Raw genomic sequence first — 22,044 nt, forward strand, 5'->3', positions numbered from 1 at the left:
GACTCTTGTCCCCCTGCCCTGGTACAACGCTGACAATGTCATGGCTTTATACAGTGTTTTGTTATGTGGCATTGCCTCCTCATTATCTTTCTTTTCCAAAACTCCTCGACTGTTTTTCTTTAATTCTCCCAAAGGTACTTGAGAATCATTTTGTGCAGTTATGAAAATGGGACCCATTGGGATTTTGATTGTAACTGCATTATATCTATTGATCGGCTTGTTGCAATCTGACACCTTTAATATGTGAAGACTTTCCATTCAGACACATTGTACGTACCGCTCCATTCATTTGAGCCTTTTAAAATCTCTCTGCTGGATTTTGTGGCTTTTTTTCTTCTGGTTTCTCAATATTTCTTGTTCAAGTTAGACTTCGCTATTTTAATCTTTTTGGTTGCTTTTTTTGGAATGTGTTCACGCCTCCCCTCATGTCTTCTCACTGGTCATTTAAGTTGTATGAGAAATACATTCATTTAAGAAAATATTCTTATTGATTTAAATATGGCCCCGATGCTTTAGAAATTGCCTGCAATTGAGGGAAGTTAAGCAATACAGAAGAATATTGAATAAAAATGAAAGGCCCTATCCCCCTTAGCGCCCCTTCCCCTGCCTAAGAACCAGTCCTTGTTAATAATTAGGCCACAGTTAGACAATTAACTGTGGTTTATTCTAGATCTTTTTCATTTGCATGTGCATATTTTGACATGAGTGGGATCCTACTATTAGGTCAAAGCATATAGCTCTATTTTCATATCTTTAACCATTCTCCTTTGATAGATGGTTACCTATAGTTCACATCTCTTTCTTTTCCCAGAATTGAATACCCAGAATGCAAATTGCTGGGTGGAGTTTGTGCAGGTTTTTATTCCCAGTGGCTTAACACAACAAAGGGTTGTTTCTCATTCCTGCTGTAGATGCTGGGAAGGTTGGTGGGGTGTTCTGCTCCACCCAGTCCCTCAGGGGCCCAGGCCTCTCTTGGAGGCTGAACTACCCCTTGGCTGCAACCAAAAGCAATTCACGATTTCCTTGGTTACTAGCATGGAAAGGAGAGAGCAGGAAGTGGGTTATTTCTGTTCAGAGGAGACCCACATTTCTTCTGCCAGGGTCCTTCGGCCTGAACTAGTGTAACATGACTATATGCTGTGTGTGTGGCGGGGGGGTGAGGGGCATTTAAAATTTCTTAAGATGTCGGTTAAGTGTGCATTTAAAATTTTTCATATATTGGGACGCCTGGGTGGCTCAGTTGGTTGAGCGGCTGCCTTCGGCTCAGGTCATGATCCCAGCGTCCTGGGATCGAGTCCCACATCGGGCTCCTTGCTCAGCGGGGAGCCTGCTTCTCCCTCTGCCTCTGCCTGCCACTCTGTCTGCCTGTGCTCGCTCGCTCTCTCTCCCTCTCTCTCTCTCTCTGACAAATAAATAAAATATTAAAAAAAAAAAAAAAACTAAAATTTTTCATATATTTATTAAATGACCCTCCCTAAAGGGGGTACCTGTTTATACTCTGACCAAGGGCACCTGTGGCTGTCCTTTCCCCCACACCCTTCCCAACATATATTATCAACCTTGTTTCTGCCTTTTTCATTGTTTTGTTTTCACTTTTCCTGATTAGGAATGAGATTGACCCTGCCTTTAAATAAGTTGTGTCTGTTTTTAATTCTTTGGATGTTTTTATCTGCCCCCCCCCACATTTTTATTGGTTTTTCTTCTTTTTATTGATTTAAATGGTGTTTTTTGTTGTGATGAGCATTGCGTGTTATACGCAACTAATGAATCAAAAACTTATGTTGGCTAATTGAACATAATAATGAAAAAAATTTTTTTAAAAAGGTGCTTTTTTTTTTTAACAGTATAGACAACAGCCCTTTCTTATAAATGTCAGTATTTCATTGATCTGTCATTTGTCTTTTTTTTTTTTTAATCAATGAGCCCATTACCACTCAAAGTCAGTAATTTACATTAGGGCCACTCTTGGCATCATACCAGCTATGGGTTTGGACAGATGTGTAATGACATGTGTCCATCACTATAATACAGAGTAGTTTCACTGCTCTAAACGTCCTCCGTGCTCTACCTATGTACCTCTCTCTCTCCCCAATCCCGTGGGAACCATGGATCATAGACCTACATGTATATCTGTGGGTATTGCTTCAATCTTTCATTCCCATTGTAGGTAATTTGTATTTTTTTTTTCAGTTTGTCCTAAGTCTGGCTAGAAGTTTAACAGTTTTGAAATGCTTTCAAAGGACCAGCTTTTTATTTCATTGATATTCTCTATAATTTTATTGTTTTTAATTTCTTCCCATCTTTATTATTTTCTTCTTTTTGCTACCTTTGAGTTTAATTTGCTCTTCCTTGTATTTTTTTTTTAAAGTGTAAGCTTAGACCTTCCTTCTTTTCTTAGACAAGCACAGAATGCTATAAATTTCCCTCTGAACACTGTTTTATCTGCCTCCTGCAACTTTTATATGATGCATTCATTTCACTATCAGTTAGTTTAAAATATTTTCAAAATTTCCTGGGAACGTCTTTGGCTCATGGGTTAATTTAGAAGTGTGGGGTTTAATTTCTAAGTATCAAGGGAGAGATTTCCAGATATATTTGTGTTAATATGTAGTTTAATTTTGTTACAGTCAATGAACACAGTTTTGATGATTTCTATTCGCTTCAGCTTTTTATGGTTTGTTTTATGGCCCTGAGTATAGTAAGTGTTCCATGTGCCCTTGCAAGAAACATGTAACTCTGTGTAAGGTATTTTTAAAATGTCCATTATGTCAAACTGCCTCATCATGTTTTTGAGGTATTTTGTATTGTTATTGATTTTATATCTTCCTGTTCTGTTCATTACTGAGAGTAATGTTGAAGCCTCCAACCATAATTGTGTATTTTATCTAATTCTCCCTTCAGTTTTTGCTTTATATATCTGTAATTTGGTTAACTGCATAAACATTTGGGACTGTTGTATATTCTTAGAGAACTTACTCTTATTGTTATCTTATGCTCTTTTTTTTCTTTAGTAGTATTCTTTGTTTTGAACTCTACTTTGTCTGATATTAATATAATTATTCAAGCTTTCTTTTCATTATTGGTTATGTCTTTATACTGAAAGTAGATTACTTAAAACAACATATGGTTGTCTTCCCTTTTCATCCAGTTTGACTGTATGAGTCTTTTTTAATTTGATGTTTATGCCATTTACATGAATATAATTATTTGTGTAATTGTATTATAATTTTGAATCTTGCCAGCTGTTTTTTTATTTGCCCCATCAGTTCTTTGTTTCAATTTTTTTTGCACTATTGTGAGTTAAAAATTTTTTTAAAGCTTAGCATTTCTCATGATGCTTTTCAATCTTCACAGTTATTTATACCTCCTGTTTATTTTTTAAGGTAATTGCCCTAAAGCTTACATGATATATCTTCACCCAGTTTACCTACACGTAACTTACTCTGCTTCGCATGTAGTTTGATGATCTGGTGATACTATATTCCCATTTCCCTTCCCCTTCTGTCTTAACTCTTATCTAACACGTTACTTTAACATTTGCCAGGAACACACAGTACATTCCTGCTCTTTTTACTTAAGACACTCATTTAACTTTAGAGCAATTCAAGGTAATGAAAAATTTTTATTTTTACCTTCATTTATCCCACTCTCTGTGTTATTTCTTTGTGTAGATCCAAGTTTCTGTTTGGTGTCCTATTTCTTTATCTGAAGAACTTCTTCAACATTCTATGTAGAGTGGGCGTGCTGGTGATGAAGTCTCTTAGTTTCTATCTGAGATCTTTCTTTTTCTTATGAAAGATATTTTTGCTGGATACCAAGTTGTTGATTGACAATTTTTAAAAAATCACTTTGAAGATACTATTTCTCTGTGTTCTGTCACGCATGGTTTTTGGTAAGAAGTCTGATATAATTCTTATTTTTCTTTTTTGCTATGAAATGTCTCCTTTTTCTCTGATGGCAAGATTTTCTCTCTGCTATTTCGTTTTCTGCAGTTTCAATATCATATGACTTGGTATATTGTATTATATTGTGTTCTTTGTGGGATGAGCATTTATCCTGCTCTGTGTTTTCTGAACTCTGCATTAATGGTTTGTTACTATCATTAATTTTGAACTTTTTTGGCTACTCATATTTCAAATATTTCTTCTGCCCATTTTCCCTTTCTTCTCCCTCTGAGATTCCAATGATATGCATATTAGAGTATTTGGTTTCATTCTACAGATCTTACATACCCTTTTTTCTCCCTACTTTTTAAATTTGTCTTTAAATTTGGCTAATTTCTATAGATCTACTTTCACATTTTCTGATTTTTTTCCCTTATGTATGTTGAGTCTGCCAGTCACTCTGTCAACTGTAATCCTCATCTCTTTTATTATTATCTTGATTTCTTGCATTTTTATTTGATTTTTTAAATAGTTTCTTTAACTCCACTGAATTTTCTCATCTGATCTTGCATTTTTCACCTTCTCCATTAGAGCTAGTGTCCAGAAGCACCCACTCAAGGTACCATCTTCATTATCTCTCTACTAGCATCTGAGACTTTGAGCTAGTTGGTTTTTTTTCTCAGTATCCGCTCTCTGATGAGTTCTAGATCAGTCAGGAACATAGGTTTGTCTGGATCTTTGTTGTTGTTGTGAAGTGGGGAGCGGTGCTTTTTTCCAGTTCCACATTTTGAGTAGAAATTAGAAGCCAGACCATAGATTATTCTTCTGTCATTTTTTGTTGTTGTCGATTCAGAATTTTATTAGAACAAATCAGAAATTATGGACTGTGTGATTTCTGTTCTATTTTTCTAGTATATTGAGATTTGCCTTGCAGGATAATACATACTTGTTTTTGTGAGTAATTAATGCATATTTGAAGAGAATGTGTAGTTTCCTTCTGGAACAAAGTTGAGAGTGAATTATTAATACTTATTTTATACTTAATCATTTGCTAAACTTTTTCAGTTCTGGTCAAGTCAAATTTTTTCTACTATCTCACATTTTCTAGAGATAGAAGACATGTAATCATATTACCTACAGATCATGATAATTTGACCCTTTTTTTCTATATTCACGTCTGCTTTTCCTATTTAATATTTTCTTGTGCTGTTCTTTTCACCCAAAATAGCTTAATAATGAAAACATTGTATATATCTTTGTTTTGATCTTGACTTCAGTGGGAGTACCTATTAGATTTTACTATTAACATTGAGGCAAACTACTGATTTAATATAGCTCTTCTTTGTCATATATATTTTAAGTCTTTTTTTGTAGGGGGAGATGGTCTGGAATGAATTTATAATTTGAGAAATTGAGTTAATACATTTATTAAGAGTGTGTCATTTTTCCTTCTTTTACCAATTAATATGAAACTTATCTTAGTACTTTTAAAATTCTACCATCCGTAACTTCAAGATATTTTATTCTTTAAACATTTTATTTCTTTCTGTTTTCTAGTTCCATTTAAGACATTTGTATTCTAGGGGCGCCTGGGTGGCTCAGTGGGTTAAAGCCGCTGCCTTCGGCTCGGGTCATGATCCCAGCGTCCTGGGATCGAGCCCCGCATCGGGCTCTCTGCTTAGCAGGGAGCCTGCTTCCTCACTTCTCTCTCTGCCTCTCTGCCTACTTGTGATCTGTCAAATAAATAAATAAAATCTTTAAAAAAAAAAAAAGACATTTGTATTCTATTGATCAGTGGGATTGTTATATAGATTTTTATTGTTATGCTATCATTTTCAAGACTTTTCACAAAGGCAAGAGTAAATTTGTTCAGTAGATTTTGGAAGCTTTCCATTTTTTTCTCAATGCACTAAAATAATATCTGTTACTATTGGAACAACCAATGTCTTAAATATCTGAAAGTTTCTTGGGTAGACTAATTTAAGTTAGAACCTTTTCTTAGGAATTTGTTTAGTGACTACTCATTTTTTCCCTATAGTTATTGTTCTGTTTAGATATTTAATTTTAGTAACTGTATCTGTTTCTTTCCAGTGTCAGTTTCTTCTGAGTCATTTTTGCTAATGCACATATTATTTTATAATATGCATTTCACTTCATATTCCAAACTTTTCAGCATGTTAGAATACATAGTATTGCATGAATTTAATTTACATTTGTTATATTGTTGTTTCGTTTGTTTCATTCATTTTATTTGTATTTACTCTGTTTCTTCTTCAGTGAGATTAATCAGTAATTCATCTATTTTATTCCCTTGTCTCAAGGATTAGTTGTTGTAATATACTGTTTTGATTTCTTTGTCATTTCCTTTACTATACATTTTTTAAGATATTTTCTTAGTGGTACTATGGGATTTACCATTAACATCCTAAATTTCAATATCAGTGTAGCTTCAATATCATAGAAAAACTCTGCTTATATACAGCTCCCTCCCACTGTTTTTATTATCACTAATTATATCTTTATATAGTATACCCATTAACATACATATATAATTATTGCTCAGTGCATTTAACTTAAGTCATATAGGAAACAAAAAGTTGCAAATGAAAAATACAGTAATTCTGGATTTTATATCTACTTATTGGTTTTCTGCAGTTTGCTATTTCTTCATATGGCTTCAATTTATTGTCTCTTATCTTTTAATTTTAGCCTAAAGGGCTCCTGTTAGCTTATCTTTTAGGGCAAGTCTACTAGTGATATTATTACCTTAGTTTTTGTTTATCTGGGGATATCATAATTTTTCTTTCATATTTGGAGGGCAGTTTTGTCAAATGTAAAATTCTTGGTTGACAGCTTTTTCTTTCAGCATTTTAATGTGATTCTAATGTCCTCTGGCCTCCATTATTCCTGATGAGAAACTGACTCTTAATCTTACTGAGGATTTCTTGGACATGAGGTGTTTCTCTCTTGCTCCCTCTAAGTTTCTCTCTTTGGATTTGTCTTTGAACTATCTAATTATAATGTGTCTCTTGTAGATCTCTTTGAGATTATCCTACTTGGAATTTGTTGAACTTCTTGAATGTATAGACTTACATATCTCATAAAATTTGGAGTTTTTGCTCTTATTTCTTCAAATATTCTTTCTGCCCCTTTTCCTCCTCTCTTTCTAAAACACTCATTGTTTATATGTTGTTAACCTTGATGGAGTTTTACAGATCTCTTGGGTTGTGTTTATTTTATTTTTTCTTCATTTTTTCCTTTCTGCTCAGGCTGGATAATTTCAGTTGAGCTGTCTTCAAGTTGACTGATTCTTCCTTCTGCCTGCTTAAATCTTCTACTGAAACTCTCTGGTGACATTTTCATTTAAGTTATTATACTTTTCAGGTCTCAAATTTCTGTTTGGTTCCATTTTATGATTCTTAAAATCTCTGTTGATGTTTTCTATTTGTTGAGACATTGTTACCCTGGCTTCACCTCTTTGTCCTTGTTTTCCTCTACTTCCTTGAGCATATTTAAGACAGTTGATTTGAAGTCTTTGTCTACCAAGTCCAATGTCTGTCCTTCCTCAGCGATAGTCTGTTAATTTCTTCTGTTAATGGTTCACATTTCCTGCTTTATTTTTGTTTTTATTTTTTTAAAAGATTTTATTTGTTTGAAAGAGCAGAGCAAGAGAGAGAGAGAGAGAGACCACACGATGGGGAAGGGGCAGAGGGAGAGGGAGAAGCAAATTACCTGCTGATGAGGGAGCATAATTCCAGGACCCTGGGATCCAGGACCCTGGGATCATGACATGAGCCAAAGGCAGACGGTTAACTAACTGAGCCACCCAGGTGCCTCTTTCCTGTTTATTTTAATGCTTCATAGCTTTTTGTTGGAAATTGGGCAGTTAGAATGTAGGTAACTCTGGAAACCAGATTCCTGCCCGTTCTCAGGGTTTCTTTTTGTTTCTTCTTGTGAGTTGTTACTGTTTGTTTAGAGACCTCTCTGAGCTCTTTTTGTAAAGTCTGTATTCATAGTCATGTGTGGTTCATGAAGTTTCTGTTCCTCTAGCTTGTGTTAAGCTAGTTGTGACAGATTTCCTTGTATTCCAGGAGAAATAAAAATAGAAATGAAGAGAAAGAAAGGATGAAAGAAAGAAGAGAGAAAGAGAAAGAATGAAGGAGAGAAAGACTGATTCTCCTAGACTGACTCTGTTGGGACATTCCTTCACTGCTCAGCCAGGCCATTCACTTGTCCTTGCACTAAGCCTAGAGATCAGCCAGAAGTGAAAAGTGTAGGGCTGTCCCAAGTCTTTCCCCAGCATGCAGTCTGCCCTGGGCAAGTGCTTAGATTTTAAATATCCAATATACACGGGCATTTTTGAATGCTTTAATTTTCTGAAGAAGCTCTCTCACTTTCCCTCCCAGGCTTTCTGTGCATCTATTGTTTTTCTCAGTGACACCCTTTTGCCCCAGTTGGCAGCGGATTGTTCATTTGCCTTACATTGTTTTGAAAGAATGACTCTCCATAGCCATTATTCCATCCCAAGTTTCAGGAATAACAAAACAAAAGTAACTGCTTGTGTCCGTCTTTCAGGTAACCCATACACCGGTTAGAACAAACAGTTCTTTGAGGCTGAGGTCTGTTCTGCTCTCTCAAGAATCAAGGACCATGGTCCTACACTGGGAATATGGGCTACCATATGACCATATTCAAGACTGCCCATGAGCTGGGGAATGGGAGGGTCAAGGGCAAGCAAAAGTGTTGCAAAGCTTTCCTACTATTTTTTTTTAAATTTATTTGACAGAGAGAGAGATCATAAGTAGGCAGAGAGGCAGGCAGAGAGAGAGAGAGCAGAGATTCCCGATGCGGGACTCGATCCCAGGACCCCGAGATCATGACCCGAGCCGAGGGCAGAAGCTCAACCCACTGAGCCACCCAGGCGCCCCCTGCTTTCCTACTATTTTTAAGTTGTGTTTTTCTTGATTCAGTGTTTGTGTGGTTGCTATAAACTTTGTTTTCCAGAATTCTCAAAGGGTTGATTCTGATTTTTTTGGATCAGTTTTTCAGTGTTTCTTTGGAGACACAGGTTTTTGGTGCTGCCTACTCTGCCATTTTGCCCTTTATTTTAGTTTTTTGAATGTTAGTAGTTTCAGCTTTTGTATGTTTTCTAGTTTGTTAATTTCTACTTTGATATTTATTCTTTCCTCTTACTTCCCAAGAGTGATTTTTTTCTTTTACTGATTAGTCAGAGTTAATATTGAACTCTTTCCTTCCTTCCTTCCTCCTTCCCTCCCTCCCTCCCTTCATCCCAATACTTTGATAATACGTGTGTACTTAGTTTTTACTTTAAAAAAATCATTATTATAAATTTTCTTAGGTCTTTATCTGATGGTCCTGAGGGTTTTTTCATTTATAATATTAGTTGGGATTTATTTTTAAATTGTGCTTTCATCTAGTATTATAGCATTGTCTTTGGAGAGAATGTAGTCTATATACAGTATTTTCTTTTTAGCATTTATTAGTTTTCTCTGATATTTTAGTACATAATCAATTTTTATAAGTGTTCTGAAAGTGGTTTTCTATAAATTTTGTAGATTTTATTTTATCTACAAATTATGAAGTTAAAGGTTTCTTTTTATACAAATACCTGCAATATTTACTAGAATGACCATCATATTTATATTATTCGTATTTCTTATATCCCTGCTTTCCATTTGCTTTATCTCCCAAGTCTGAAAATATTGAGTTTAAGTCTTCAGTTCAAATAGTTTCTATCAATTTCTGTTGAATTTTTAAATAATTTTTTGGTCTGTTATTCGCTGCAGAAAAGTTCATGCCTATTATCTATTTAGTGAGTATTTTTAATGGAGAAAATCTTCCTCTTCTATTTAATGCATTTTGCTCCTCAATTTTACATTGATGCTCTGTACAAAATTTGGTACTGCCTGATATGTCTTTGCTTACTTTTTTTTTTTTTTTTTTTTAAGATTCATCCATTCATTTCAGAAGTGAGAGAGTGTGCATGTGCATGAGTCAGGGGAGGGGCAGTGGGGCAGGGAGAGAGAGATGCCCAAGCAGATCCCCAGCCATGTGGAGTCTGTTGCAGTTCTCTGTCCCATAACCTCAAGATTGTGACCTGAGTTGAAATCAAGAGTTGGTCACCCAACCAACTGACCCATCCATGTGCCCTTATCTTTGCTTATTATTTTAATTTCTTTCTTCATTTTTTAAAAAAGATTTTATTTATTTGTTTTACAGAGAAAGATCACAAGTAGCAGAGAGGCAGGCAGAGAGAGAGAGGAAAGCAGGCTCCCCGCTGAGCAGAGAGCCCGATGCAGGACTGGATCCCAGGACCCTGAGATCATGACCCGAGCCGAAGGCAGAGGCTTAACCCACTGAGCCACCCAGGCGCCCCTATTATTTTAATTTCTATCACTAAACAAATAAATAAATGATGAGTGCTTAAAATTATTAGGTTTTATGATTGTTGTTAATATTCAGAAGCTTTTTTTTTAGTTTTAGTGTACAATTGTGTATACTAGATACTACACTTGTACTTTAAAAAAAAAAAAAAGCATTTGGAGGGGCGCCTGGGTGACTCAGTCAGTTGAGTGTCTGCTTTCAGCTCAGGTTGTGATCTCAGAGTCCTGGGGATCGAGCCCCGAGGTGGGCTCCCTGCTCAACAGGGAGTCTGCTTCTCCCTCTCCCATGCCCTCTCCTCTCGGGTTGTGCTCACTCTCTCTCTCTCTCTCTCTGTGTCAAATAAATAAATAAAATGTAAAAACAGCCATTTGGAATAGTATTAGATTTTTAGAATTATGGAGATAGTACACAGAGTTCCCATATACCCCTTAACTAGTTTTCACAGTTATTTACATTTTACATCATATACATCTATCAAAACTAAGAAATTAACATTGGTACTGCATTATGAACTGAACTGTGGACTTCACCAGGATTTCACCAGTATTTTGTGAATGTCCTTTGCAGGATCTGGTCCAGAATCTGGTCATGACTTTCTCAGCACCCCTCTAATCCCAGACAGTATCCCCATCTTTGCTTTCATTACATGACCTCGACACTTCTAAATGACTGGTCAGGTGTTTTTGCTTTGTAGATTGTTTCTCAGTCTGAGTTTGTCTGATGTTTCCTCAAGAGGTAATGGGTTTGAGGCATTATACCGCAGAGGAAAGTGCCCTTCTGAGTGAAGTGTGTTGGAGTATGCATGGCACCGACATGTTTTATCATGGGTGAGATAACCTTGAGCACTGGTTTGCCAGGTCTCTCCACTGTATAGCTACTGTTTCTCCCTTCATATACTCTACTCATTAGAAAGAAGTTCTTGAGTTCTGTCACTCAAGGGGAGAGCAATTAAGCTCCATCCCCTAAAGGAGGGGTATCAATTCATGGGCATCTGTTAAAATTACATGGTAGTTAATACGTATATTAGGGGGATACTTTAATGCTATACAAGTATCCATTTCTTTTTAAAGTTTTATCCACTAATTTTATTTTTTTATTTATTTTATTTATTTATTTATTTATTTTTTTAATTCATTTATTTGACAGAGATCACAAGTAGACAGAGAGGCAGGCAGAGAGAGAGGAAGGGAAGCAGGCTCCCCGCTGAGCAGAGAGCCCGATGTGGGGCTTGATCCTAGGACCCCGGGATCATGACCTGAGCTGAAGGCAGAGGCTTCATCCCACTGAGCCACCCAGGCGCCCCTTATCCACTAATTTTAGATCTTGGATCCTTGGATCTTGACTGCAGCAGTTTTTTCTGTGGTATTCCAGTAGGGATTTTCCTGTTTGCCTTATTCTTTTTACATTGATTATTTGGAATTCTTTTGCAAGGAATATTTGTCTTTTCTACCCCATTTGTTTATTTATTCCAGAGTCAGCAGACTTTTTCTCTAATAAGCCAGATAGCTTTTTAGACCTGATGGGTCTATAACATTTTAGACCTTATGGGTCTTGCAGTTCCTGTTACACTTTAGTGGTTTGGAACACCCATAGATAATACATAAATGAATGGGCATGGGTATGTTCTGAGATATCTTTATTTTTAAAAACAGGCCTTGGGCCAGATTTGGCCTGCAGGCAACTTCTCATAAGTAATTCATTTATTTATATCAGATGAACTCATGGATATTTATTTTACTCTTTGGGTTATAAATGTAGTACTATCACGATTTATTTTCTTATTCAAATTGTTCTAGCTTTGGCTACTGGGAGCTCTTTCAGTTGGTTCCTTTTGGCATTCTCTCATCATTCAAAGCTTATTTATTTAATTTTTAAATACTTTCTTATTTTCTGGCACTGCAGGATCCTCGAGGTCATTTTTTAAATGGGCGGTTATATGTACTTTGTTCCTTAACACATGAGATATCGTCCCCCTTCCTTTATTATTATTATTATTATTTTTAATTTTTATTTTTAAAATTTTTAATAAACATATAATGTTTTTATCCCCAGGGGTACAGGTATGTGACTCGCCAGGTTTACACATTTCACAGCACTCATCATAGCACATACCCTCCCCAATGTCCATATCCCCACCACCCTCTCCCAGCCCCCCTCCCCCCAGCAACCCTCAGTCTGTTTTTTGAGATTGAGTCTTTTATGGTTTGTCTCCATCCCGATCCCATCTTCTTTCATTTTTTCTTCTTTTCCTACCCCCTAAACCCCCCATGTTGCATCTCCACTTCCTCATATCAGGGAGATCATATGATAGTTGTCTCTCTCTGACTGACTCACTTCGCTAAGCATAATACCCTCAAGTTCCATTCACGTCGTCACAAATGGCAAGATTTCATTTCTTTTGATGGCTGCATAGTATTCCATTGTATATATATACCACATCTTCTTTATCCATTCATTTGTTGATGGACATCTAGGTTCTTTCCATAGTTTGGCTATTGTGGACATTGCTGCTATAAACATTCGGGTGCACGTGCCCCTTCGGAGCACCACGTTTGTATCTTTAGGATATATACCCAGTAGTGCAATCGCTGGGTCATAGGGTAGCTCTATTTTCAGTTTTTTGAGGAACCTCCACACTGTTTTCCAGAGTGGTTGCACCAGCTTGCATTCCCACCAGCAGAGTAGGAGGGTTCCCCTTTCTCCGCATCCTTGCCAGCATCTGTCATTTCCTGACTTATTAATTTTAGCCATTCTGACTGGTGTGAGGTGGTATCTCATTGTGGTTTTGATTTGTATTTCCCTGATGCCGAGAGATGTGGAGCATTTTTTCATGTGTCTGTTGGCCATCTGGATGTCTTCTTTGCAGAAATGTCTGTTCATGTCCTCAGCCAACTATATAAGCCAATTAATAACAAAATCAAAGAAACACATTGACAATAATACAATAATAGTAGGGGACTTTAACACTCCCCTCACTGAAACGGACAGATCATCCAAGCAAAAGATCAACAAGGAAATAAAGGCCTTGAATGGCACACTGGACCAGATGGACATCACAGATATATTCAGAACATTCCATCCCAAGGAAACAGAATACATATTCTTCTCTAGTGCACATGGAACATTCTCCAGAATAGACCACATCCTGGGTCATAAATCAGGTCTCAACAGGTATCAAAAGATTGGGACCATTCCCTGCATATTTTCAGACCACAATGCTCTGAAGCTAGAACTCAATCACAAGAGGAAATTTGGAAAGAATCCAAATGCATGGAGACTAAACAGCATCCTTCTAAAAAATGAATGGGTCAACCAGGAAATTAAAGAAGAATTGAAAAAATTCATGGAAACAAATGATAATGAAAACACAATGGTTCAAAATCTGTGTGACACAACAAAAGCAGTCCTGAGAGGAAAAAATATAGCGATAACAAGCCTTTCTCACGAAACAAGAAAGGTCTCAAGTACACAACCTAACCCTACACCTAAAGGAGCTGGAGAAAGAACAAGAAAGAAAGCCTAAACCCAGCAGAAGAAGAGAAATCATAAAGATCAGAGCAGAAATCAATGAAATAGAAACTAAAAAAACAATAGAACAAATCAACAAAACTAGGAGCTGGTTCTTTGAAAGAATTAATAAGATTGACAAACCCCTGGCCAGACTTATCCAAAAGAAAAGAGAAAGGACGCAAATAAATAAAATCATGAATGAAAGAGGAGAGATCACAACCAACACCAAAGAAATACAAACAATTATAAGAACATACTATGAGCAACTCTGTGCCAAAAAATTCGACAATCTGGAAGAAATGGATACATTTCTAGAAACATATAAACTACCACAACTGAACCAGAAAGAAATAGAAAACCTGAACAGACCCATAACCAGTAAGGAGATTGAAACAGTCATCAAAAATCTCCAAACAAACAAAAGCCCAGGGCCAGATGGCTTCCCAGGGGAATTCTACCAAACATTTAAAGAAGAATTAATTCCTATTCTCCTGAAACTGTTTCAAAAAATAGAAATGGAAGGAAAACTTCTAAAGTCATTTTATGAGGCCAACATCACCTTGATCCCAAAACCAGACAAGGATCCCACCAAAAAAGAGAATTACAGACCAATATCTTTGATGAACACAGATGCGAAAATTCTCACCAAAATACTAGCCAATAGGATCCAACAGTACATTAAAAGGATTATTCACCATGACCAAGTGGGAACACGGCAGGGATGTCCGTTATCACCACTGCTATTCAACATAGTACTAGAAGTCCTAGCCTCAGCATTCCCCCTTCCTTTTCATCTGAAGGTCCACTTCACTGGTTTTAGAATTCCTAAGTTTACAATATTTATTTTTTTCAATTTTTATTCTGGTATTTTAATATTCTCTGAAGTAAACCTGCTTTTTTTTTCCAACCATTTTGGATAGGGGAGAGTTGGGGTGTGAGAGTGGGGAGTTTAGTTTTTGAAATTAAGAAGTTTTGTAGGGTACCTGGATGGCTCAGTTGGTTAAGTGTCTGCCTTCAGCTCACTTCATGATCTCAGGGTCCTGGGATTGAGCCCCGCATGGGGCTCCAGCTCAACGAGGGGTCTGCTTCTCCCTCTGCCCTTCCCCTCAACTCATGATCTCTCTCAAATAAATAAATAAATAAACAAACAAACTAACTAACTAACTCTTTTTTAAAAAAGTTTTTTAAGAATAGGAATAAAGGAATTAAGTCAATTTATTCTCAACCTCTGCCTCCCCCATCACTGAGCTCCTTCCTTGACGTACAGAGTTAAGATACAGAGATTTCTCCTGGTAGGCCTTATTCATGTTCCTGCCCCATTTTGGTTTTTTCCCCCCACCAGACTTACCTTGGTTAGATCTCTGCTGACCCTCCTGGATGTCTGTTTCTCATGTTCCGTAAGGTTTTTTTTAAGAACCACTGTGTCCTTGGAAAGCTTTTCAAGTGCCTTGTCTCCCTCAGGGATTTGATTTTCTGTGTGTTGGTGTTGATTGTGTCCTTTTCCTGGTTCCGATGGGAATTTTATTTCTTTGCTTGTGTTTTTCTTTTTGTTTCCTTACATCCTTTCTTATGTAAATGAGCCTTTCATGTCCGTCTCCTACTCAGCCTATTGGTTTCATTTCATCATTTACCTTTCCTTCTCTCCTAAAAACAGAGTTCATATTTTCTGCCACCTTTGAAAACACGACACAAACCCTATGTAAAAATGCAGTAGTGCTTTTCCTCGTTACGATTTTACTGAGAACCTTTAGTTATGATCAAGTTCTGATACAATTTAGAAATTCTCATGAATGTGTCTGTGACTAATGTTGTTGTTGCCTCTTGATCAAAGAGAGGTCTGTCTGGTTCAGTGTTTTCCAGTTGAGGGGTGTGGGAATTTCTCTTGGTCCCTCATCACTTGGATGTTACTGAGTACCCCCAGACTCACCTAGAGGCCAGTTAAATTACACAACTCTGAGCTGAATTTCTTGGTCCAGCAGCTATTTCTCTAGTGTAGTTTTGCTGGACTGAGTGGGAAATGCTGCCTGTTTATACTGCCTTCTTGGATGAGATAATCTGAAATAATCAGTCTTCCCGACCTAAAACAGCCCATACCTAGTTGCTTCCCGGACTTGTCCTATCTTTATCCTTGCTGGGGACCTCATACCCTGAGTTGTAATAGTGGGGTTCCTTTGCCTTTCTACACCCAAGGAAGTTGCCCCAGGATGTTGAAAGCATGCAGAAAGAGAGGTCCTTGCAGGTGTGGGGCGTGAGGTCCAGAATCTGGGGATGTCTGTGGATGGCTGCTCTGACGTATGTGTGGGCTCACAGCAGGCCTGGGCCTCTTCCTTTATTCTCTCTTGCTCTTGCTCTTGGCATTCAGAGGAAAGTCATGTCTTAGTAACACTAAGTTTATCATTCCAGTCCCATCTGGCGTGGGAGGCATTCCTTCAAGAGTCCGGAAAATCTTTGGTAACCCCTGGTTTCTCAGCTACTGTAATTTCATGTACTGTTCTTGTTTGGTGGGAAGCTGGAGTAGGAATATGATTGATGCTTAGTCTGTTTCCGTTTGAACCAGCGGAGAATTGGAGCAGAAGGAGAGGGAGGCCCCCATGGCAAGCTAGGAGACTCAGGCCCGAGAGGCTACTCCTAAGCCACGTATCGGTGCTTTAGGTCTTCTGTGACCTTAGCAGCACTGAGGGCAAGTGTCTGAAACTGTAGATATGCTGTCAGGGTGGGTCCTCAGCCAGGTTGGGCCCACGGGGCATGAGTGGATAGTGGGTGTAATGCACTCACTGAAAGCATGGGCTTTGGAGCCAAGGTGCTTTGGACCAAGTCTTCTCTCTCCACTGATTGTCGGAGGTGGGGTCTTAGCCAAGGGCCTTAACCTCTGGGTGCCTCAGTTTTATCCTCTGTTAAAAAAGGGAGAGAATAAAATGACCTGCCTCATTGGGTTATTTTGAAGATTGAATGAGTCTGTATACATAATATATAGTCAATCTGTAGGTATCACATACAGTTGACCCGCCAGCTAGTGGAAGGCTGAAGAGGAAGGTGGGGAGTGACCTCTCTCTACTTGGAAAGGCCTGTCCCTGGTTCACATTTTTTCCACCTCTGAAGGCCCTATTTGGTGTCAGCTTAACTTGTTCTTTCTCACAGGAGCCTTTCCTGCCCGTCTGACCTGCAGTAGCCCTGTTCCCTCCGTCACTGTTTCCTGTCTTACATTCTTTTCACTGTCATTTTGTTTCCACACGTTACTTCATGCTGGCTCATTTAAGGAGTGTGTCCCCCCAGCCCGATGGCTTCCTACTGGTGAGTTGTGGCCCGGGGGCTGAGGACTCAGGCTGAGGACTCTCACGAGTGAGGGGTCCCGTCTTGGCTCACCACCTACTGACTCTGTGATCCAGAGAAAGTCACCTGCCTTCTCTGAGCCTCAACTTTCTCCCATGTCCAATGGTGAGGGTCATGCCCAGCTGCCAGCCTGGGTATGAAGGTGAAGTCTCAAAACTCACGAGTGCTCAGCACAGTTCCTGGGACAGCATGTGCCAGTAAAGGTGATTATCATCATTACTGTTTCTAATGAGACGGCCATCCGCTCGTCATGGCGGTGGTGGTAATAATTGCATTGGAAGCTCCCTGTCCCCGCCTGCCGTAGGAGAGTGTCTCATGCTGGCTGGGATCACAGGGAGTACATGTTAATTAATGATTTGGTTGAACTCTGAGAAACAGTTCAAGGTCTCAGATTGCTTATCTTTGAAAGAAAGGACCTGGTGGGTGTGTGTGAGCCCGCGAGTTTTTAGTATTACTATTCATGTGTTTGTCAGTAATTACAAGGGGAGGGAATTGATGACGGTCTCCATTTGGAGGGACTGGGCTTCAGGTGGTGCGGGAGGCCTTGTGCCGGTGAGGTGGGAGAGTGCCCAGGGTGGGGCCACCAGAACCTGGAGGCCCAGGTCTGTGTTTTCAGGAGGTGTGAGGTGTTAGGGGACAGCTGAGGAGGCTGGGGGAGCTTGAGGGGAAGAAAGGATTTCCCAGACAGAGAACGTTGCAATCTTAGCAAGACCACATCTTAAATAACGTGGGCTTTTGTTATCACCAGGACAAATTTGAATTCTGGTTCTGTTTGAGAGTCTCCTGAGAAGAAGAGGGAAAGAGGGTCAGAAAACCTATACACGGACGTAAAGAAGGAAATTAGGTCCCAGGAGATTGCAGATTCCAAGTATGATGGGAAATTCGGAGCCAGTTTTCTTCTGAGCTCCTTGTGAGCATTTTGGTCTTTCAGTAAAAGCAGTTCATTTTGCGAACCTGAAAGAAATAGGCTTTGTGAACCTATTTTACGGACGGAGAGACTGAGGCCCAGAGAAATTGGGCAACTTGCCCGGGGTCATGTGGATAGAAAGTGGCAGAGCCAATTGTTTCCCCCTACACATCAGGCTATTAGGGATGGTCCTGTTAATATTATTTGTTGTGGGGGGCGCCCGGGTGGCTCAGTAGGTTAGGCATCCAACCCTTGGTTTCAGCTCAAGTCACGAGCTCAGGGTGGTGAGATGGAGCCCTGCACTGGGCTCCATGCCCGGTGTGGAGTCTGCTCGAGATTCTCTCCTTCTCGCTCTGACTTTCCGCCTGCTCACGTGCACACACACACACTCTCTAGATAAATAAAGAAAATATTTCTTAAAAATACTATTTGTTGCTGGTGTTGGGTTAATTTAAGTAGAAATGGCTGTCAGACTACCCAGTGGCTTTGTGCATGGGACCAGAGGTGGTGGCAGTGGCCCTTATGTTTCCCATTTGTGAGTCATTCCTCCAGTAACTAGGAGGGAAGAAACCAAGCCCCCCACCCGCAGTGTGGCCCTCAGTAGCTGGTGTGGACACTGTGCCCTTGCTCACTCCCCAGGCTTCTTAAGTAAGGCTGTTCAGCATAGCGATCTCCCATACTTAGAAGGACTTATGTAAGTAGGTTGACTCTCCTTCCCAGGGAGGAGTTGATTATCCTTAGGGGGTCATATTCTGCAGGGTGGAGAAACATTCTATCTCTGGATACCACCGAAGTTTGTATTCACAGGAGGATAGGCAGGATTAAGTGACATTTACTATGGAATGAAAAACTACTTATTTGTATATTCTCCACAACCACCCTGTGAAGTAGGTGCTGTCATTTCCTCCTTGCTTGATGAATCATATGAGGCCTAAAGAGGTTTAACTTGCTCAAGAACACATAATAAAAGGCTTACCAGGAGATTTAAACTAGATAGGCTTGTTCCATAGCCTTATCCTAGGTCTGTTTTGACCAGTGAGTGCTATCCATCCATCCACCCATCCATTTCTGAACTCACGTCTTTATGCTCCCTTGCACCCATGAATCCAGTCATCTGTCCATTTATCGATCCTTCCATTCCCCCCACAACCCCACTCTCCACCCATGTGTCCATCTGTCCCTCAGCCATCCATTTTTTCATCCATCCATCCATCCATCCATCCCTCCATCCGTCCGTCCATCCACCTGCCCACCTACCCATCGTGTTGACTATTTGTCTAACATGGTTTTCTGCTTCATCCTGGGGAAGAAGTTTCTCCATATGCTTTCTGAAGCTGGAGACCCCCATGGCAACACAAATCCCTTAGCTCCTTAGAAATATCTGGACTTCCTTCTGATACTCCTAGGTTGGTGTTCTTGAGAATGCTGCTATTTCGGGCAGGGCCAACGTACTGTTCACCTTCCTCGCTCTATAAACCCACAGAGTGTTTTTCTCTTCAAAGACCTCCAAATGTGCAAGGCTGCAGGCTCTTCCAGAAAGAGGAGACTCCGGACTTTCTGAAACATCATTACAAGTGTCAACTCAGCTAGCCCCGTTCCTTGATCCAGAGATTGGGAAGCTGCATTAGTTTGGCATGGTTTTACTTTTTTAAACTGTTATAGAGTTTGTGTGATACATCTAAAAATTATGTAATAAATCTAAAACAGATGTTCACAGAGCATTTTGTAAGGAAAGGAATTTTAATAGAAATAGGCCAATTCGATTGTAGATAAATCAATTAAGGAAACCATTTAAATTGTCTCTGAAGAAGCAGTGTTATGAAGAGGAAGGATGGCCTAGCCATTTGCATATTTATTAAGTGCAAAGCAGTGAAAATCATTTAATTATTTTCCATAGCCTCTGTTGTACATCAACCATTGGGAAATAATCTCACTTTTCAACTTTTTTTTTTTTACTTTTTATTGTGGAAATTTTTGATCATAAAAATTCAGACATGTACACATAACAGTCCTGTAATGAACTCCCATGCACTTGGTACTCATCTTGAAAAATGATCAGTTAAACCTGTATTCATTTCTTCTTTCTCACCTTGTTTTTCTACTCATGAGTTTCAAGGGCATATTCCTCGTTCATTAATTTCTTTGGGTCAGAATTCCATTGTGTTGATATTGAAATGTAATGAACTTTTGAATGTAGGTGTTTTACTTTTTCATCGAAATTTAGCTTTTTGGGGGGTAGAGCATTGGGAATTTTCTGTCATTTTTTTTTAATTTAAAGAATTTCACGTCTAGTGCAAAGTTGAAATCTTCTCCTTGACTGACCAGTTATTAGCATTAGGACTGGCATTTTTCTGTGTGTGCTCTCCCTTGAGAATCCTTGGAAACTGGGCAGATTTTTGTACCTTTGAAGGTATGTAGACAATGGCACATGGCTTTAGACCTCAACAGATAGAGATTTAGGTCTCAACTCTTAGCCCTGCATTGGAGGCTGAGGGAGCTTACTGTGGGTGGAGGCAGGGAGGGATAATGGGCTTTGTCGATTCAAATAAGTTTTGGGCAGTAGGGAAGATTTTTGTAGTTGAGAAAGTTGGCATGGCCTTGTGATTAAGAAAATAAGTCGGGGGTAAGAGTGGTTCAAATCCCAGCTCTGCCCTTATCAGCTTGGAACTTGGTTGAGTGACCTAATCTCCCCGAAGCCTCATTTCCTCTGTGTAGACTGGGGATAGATAGAACACCTGTTTCCCTGGATTGTCGTCAGGGGAAAATGAAATGGGACCATCCATGCCCGGCGTTTAGTACCTGGCCAATGAGTGTGACTAAGCATTCGTATTATTATAAATAAGGGTACATTTAGCATAGTGCCTGTAAGTGCTCCATAAATGTTACTTACCGTAAGTAAGGGTGAAAAAGTCACACCAAATTGGTCTTTAAATGTCTGATTTTACTTTGGTGCAATGAAATGAATAAAGAACTTTAGCGAAAGCTCGCACTGTGATTTCATGCAAGAGTAAACCTCGGACGGACAGGCAGATGCCACCAGCCGGGCGTGGCATCACACAGTTGTCATGGGAAACAGCCGAGTGCCTCTGGTTCCATTCAGTGGTGTCCTAAAATAAGGCAGCCTGCTTGAGCGCCCCTGGGAAGTGTCAGCTTCCAGTGTTGCACGGCTCGCCCCCAGGGTTGGGCAGGTGCTTCTGTCGTGAGTGTGGGCTTTGTCCTCTTGTTCTCCGGGACTCATTTCTTTCCTCTTGGCTTTCTTTCCTCTCTTTGCTCACTTTCTTATCTTGTGTCCCAGGTCGAAAGGATTGTAGACAAGAGGAAGAACAAGAAAGGGAAATGGGAGTATCTTATCCGATGGAAAGGCTACGGAAGCACGGAAGACACGTGGGAGCCAGAGCACCACCTGTTGCACTGTGAGGAGTTTATCGACGAATTCAACGGGCTGCACGTGTCCAAGGACAAACGGATCAAGTCAGGGAAGCAGGCCAGCGCCTCCAAGCTCCTGCGTGACGGCCAGGGCCCGTCGGTGGAGAAACTCTCCCACAGACCTTCAGAATCTGGGAAGAGCAAAGGGACTTCCCATAAGCGGAAGCGAATCAACCCTTCCCTGTCCAAGCCAAAAAAAGGCTATTCAGCCAAGCCCCCCTCGGGAGGCGACAGGGCCACCAAGACAGTGTCTTACAGGACTACCCCCAGCGGTTTGCAGATAATGCCGCTGAAAAAGGCTCAGAATGGCATGGAGAATGGGGATGCCGGCTCTGAGAAGGACGAGAGGCACTTTGGAAATGGGTCCCACCAGCCTGGCTTGGATTTGAATGACGTGGGAGAGCAGGAGCTGGCGGAATGTGGTGTCAACCACACGGCATTGGCAGAGAACGGGCTCGGTACGTGGCTTGCCTTTCCCTCCTCTGTTGGAGGCTTTTCTTGCAGCCCAGGGAGCTGTGTAAGACCCCCCCTGCCCCCCCGCATCTACCTCCACCCCAACACCCCTGACCCTTAGCTAGGTAG

The 22,044-nt window shown here is 39.7% G+C and overlaps 1 protein-coding gene across 1 annotated transcript in view; it reads left to right on the forward strand.

The window, feature by feature from the left end:
- CDYL2 (chromodomain Y like 2) overlaps positions 1-22,044 on the forward strand; it is a 164,918-nt gene that overhangs the window by 85,692 nt on the left and 57,182 nt on the right. Inside the window, exon 2 of the mRNA XM_080828122.1 lies at positions 21,332-21,920. Coding sequence (XP_080684248.1) covers positions 21,332-21,920 — 589 coding nt within the window. The remainder of the gene's footprint in view (positions 1-21,331; positions 21,921-22,044) is intronic.

The sequence above is a fragment of the Martes martes genome (genome assembly GCF_963455335.1).
Source record: "Martes martes genome assembly, chromosome: 17".
NCBI classification, from domain to species: domain Eukaryota; kingdom Metazoa; phylum Chordata; class Mammalia; order Carnivora; family Mustelidae; genus Martes; species Martes martes.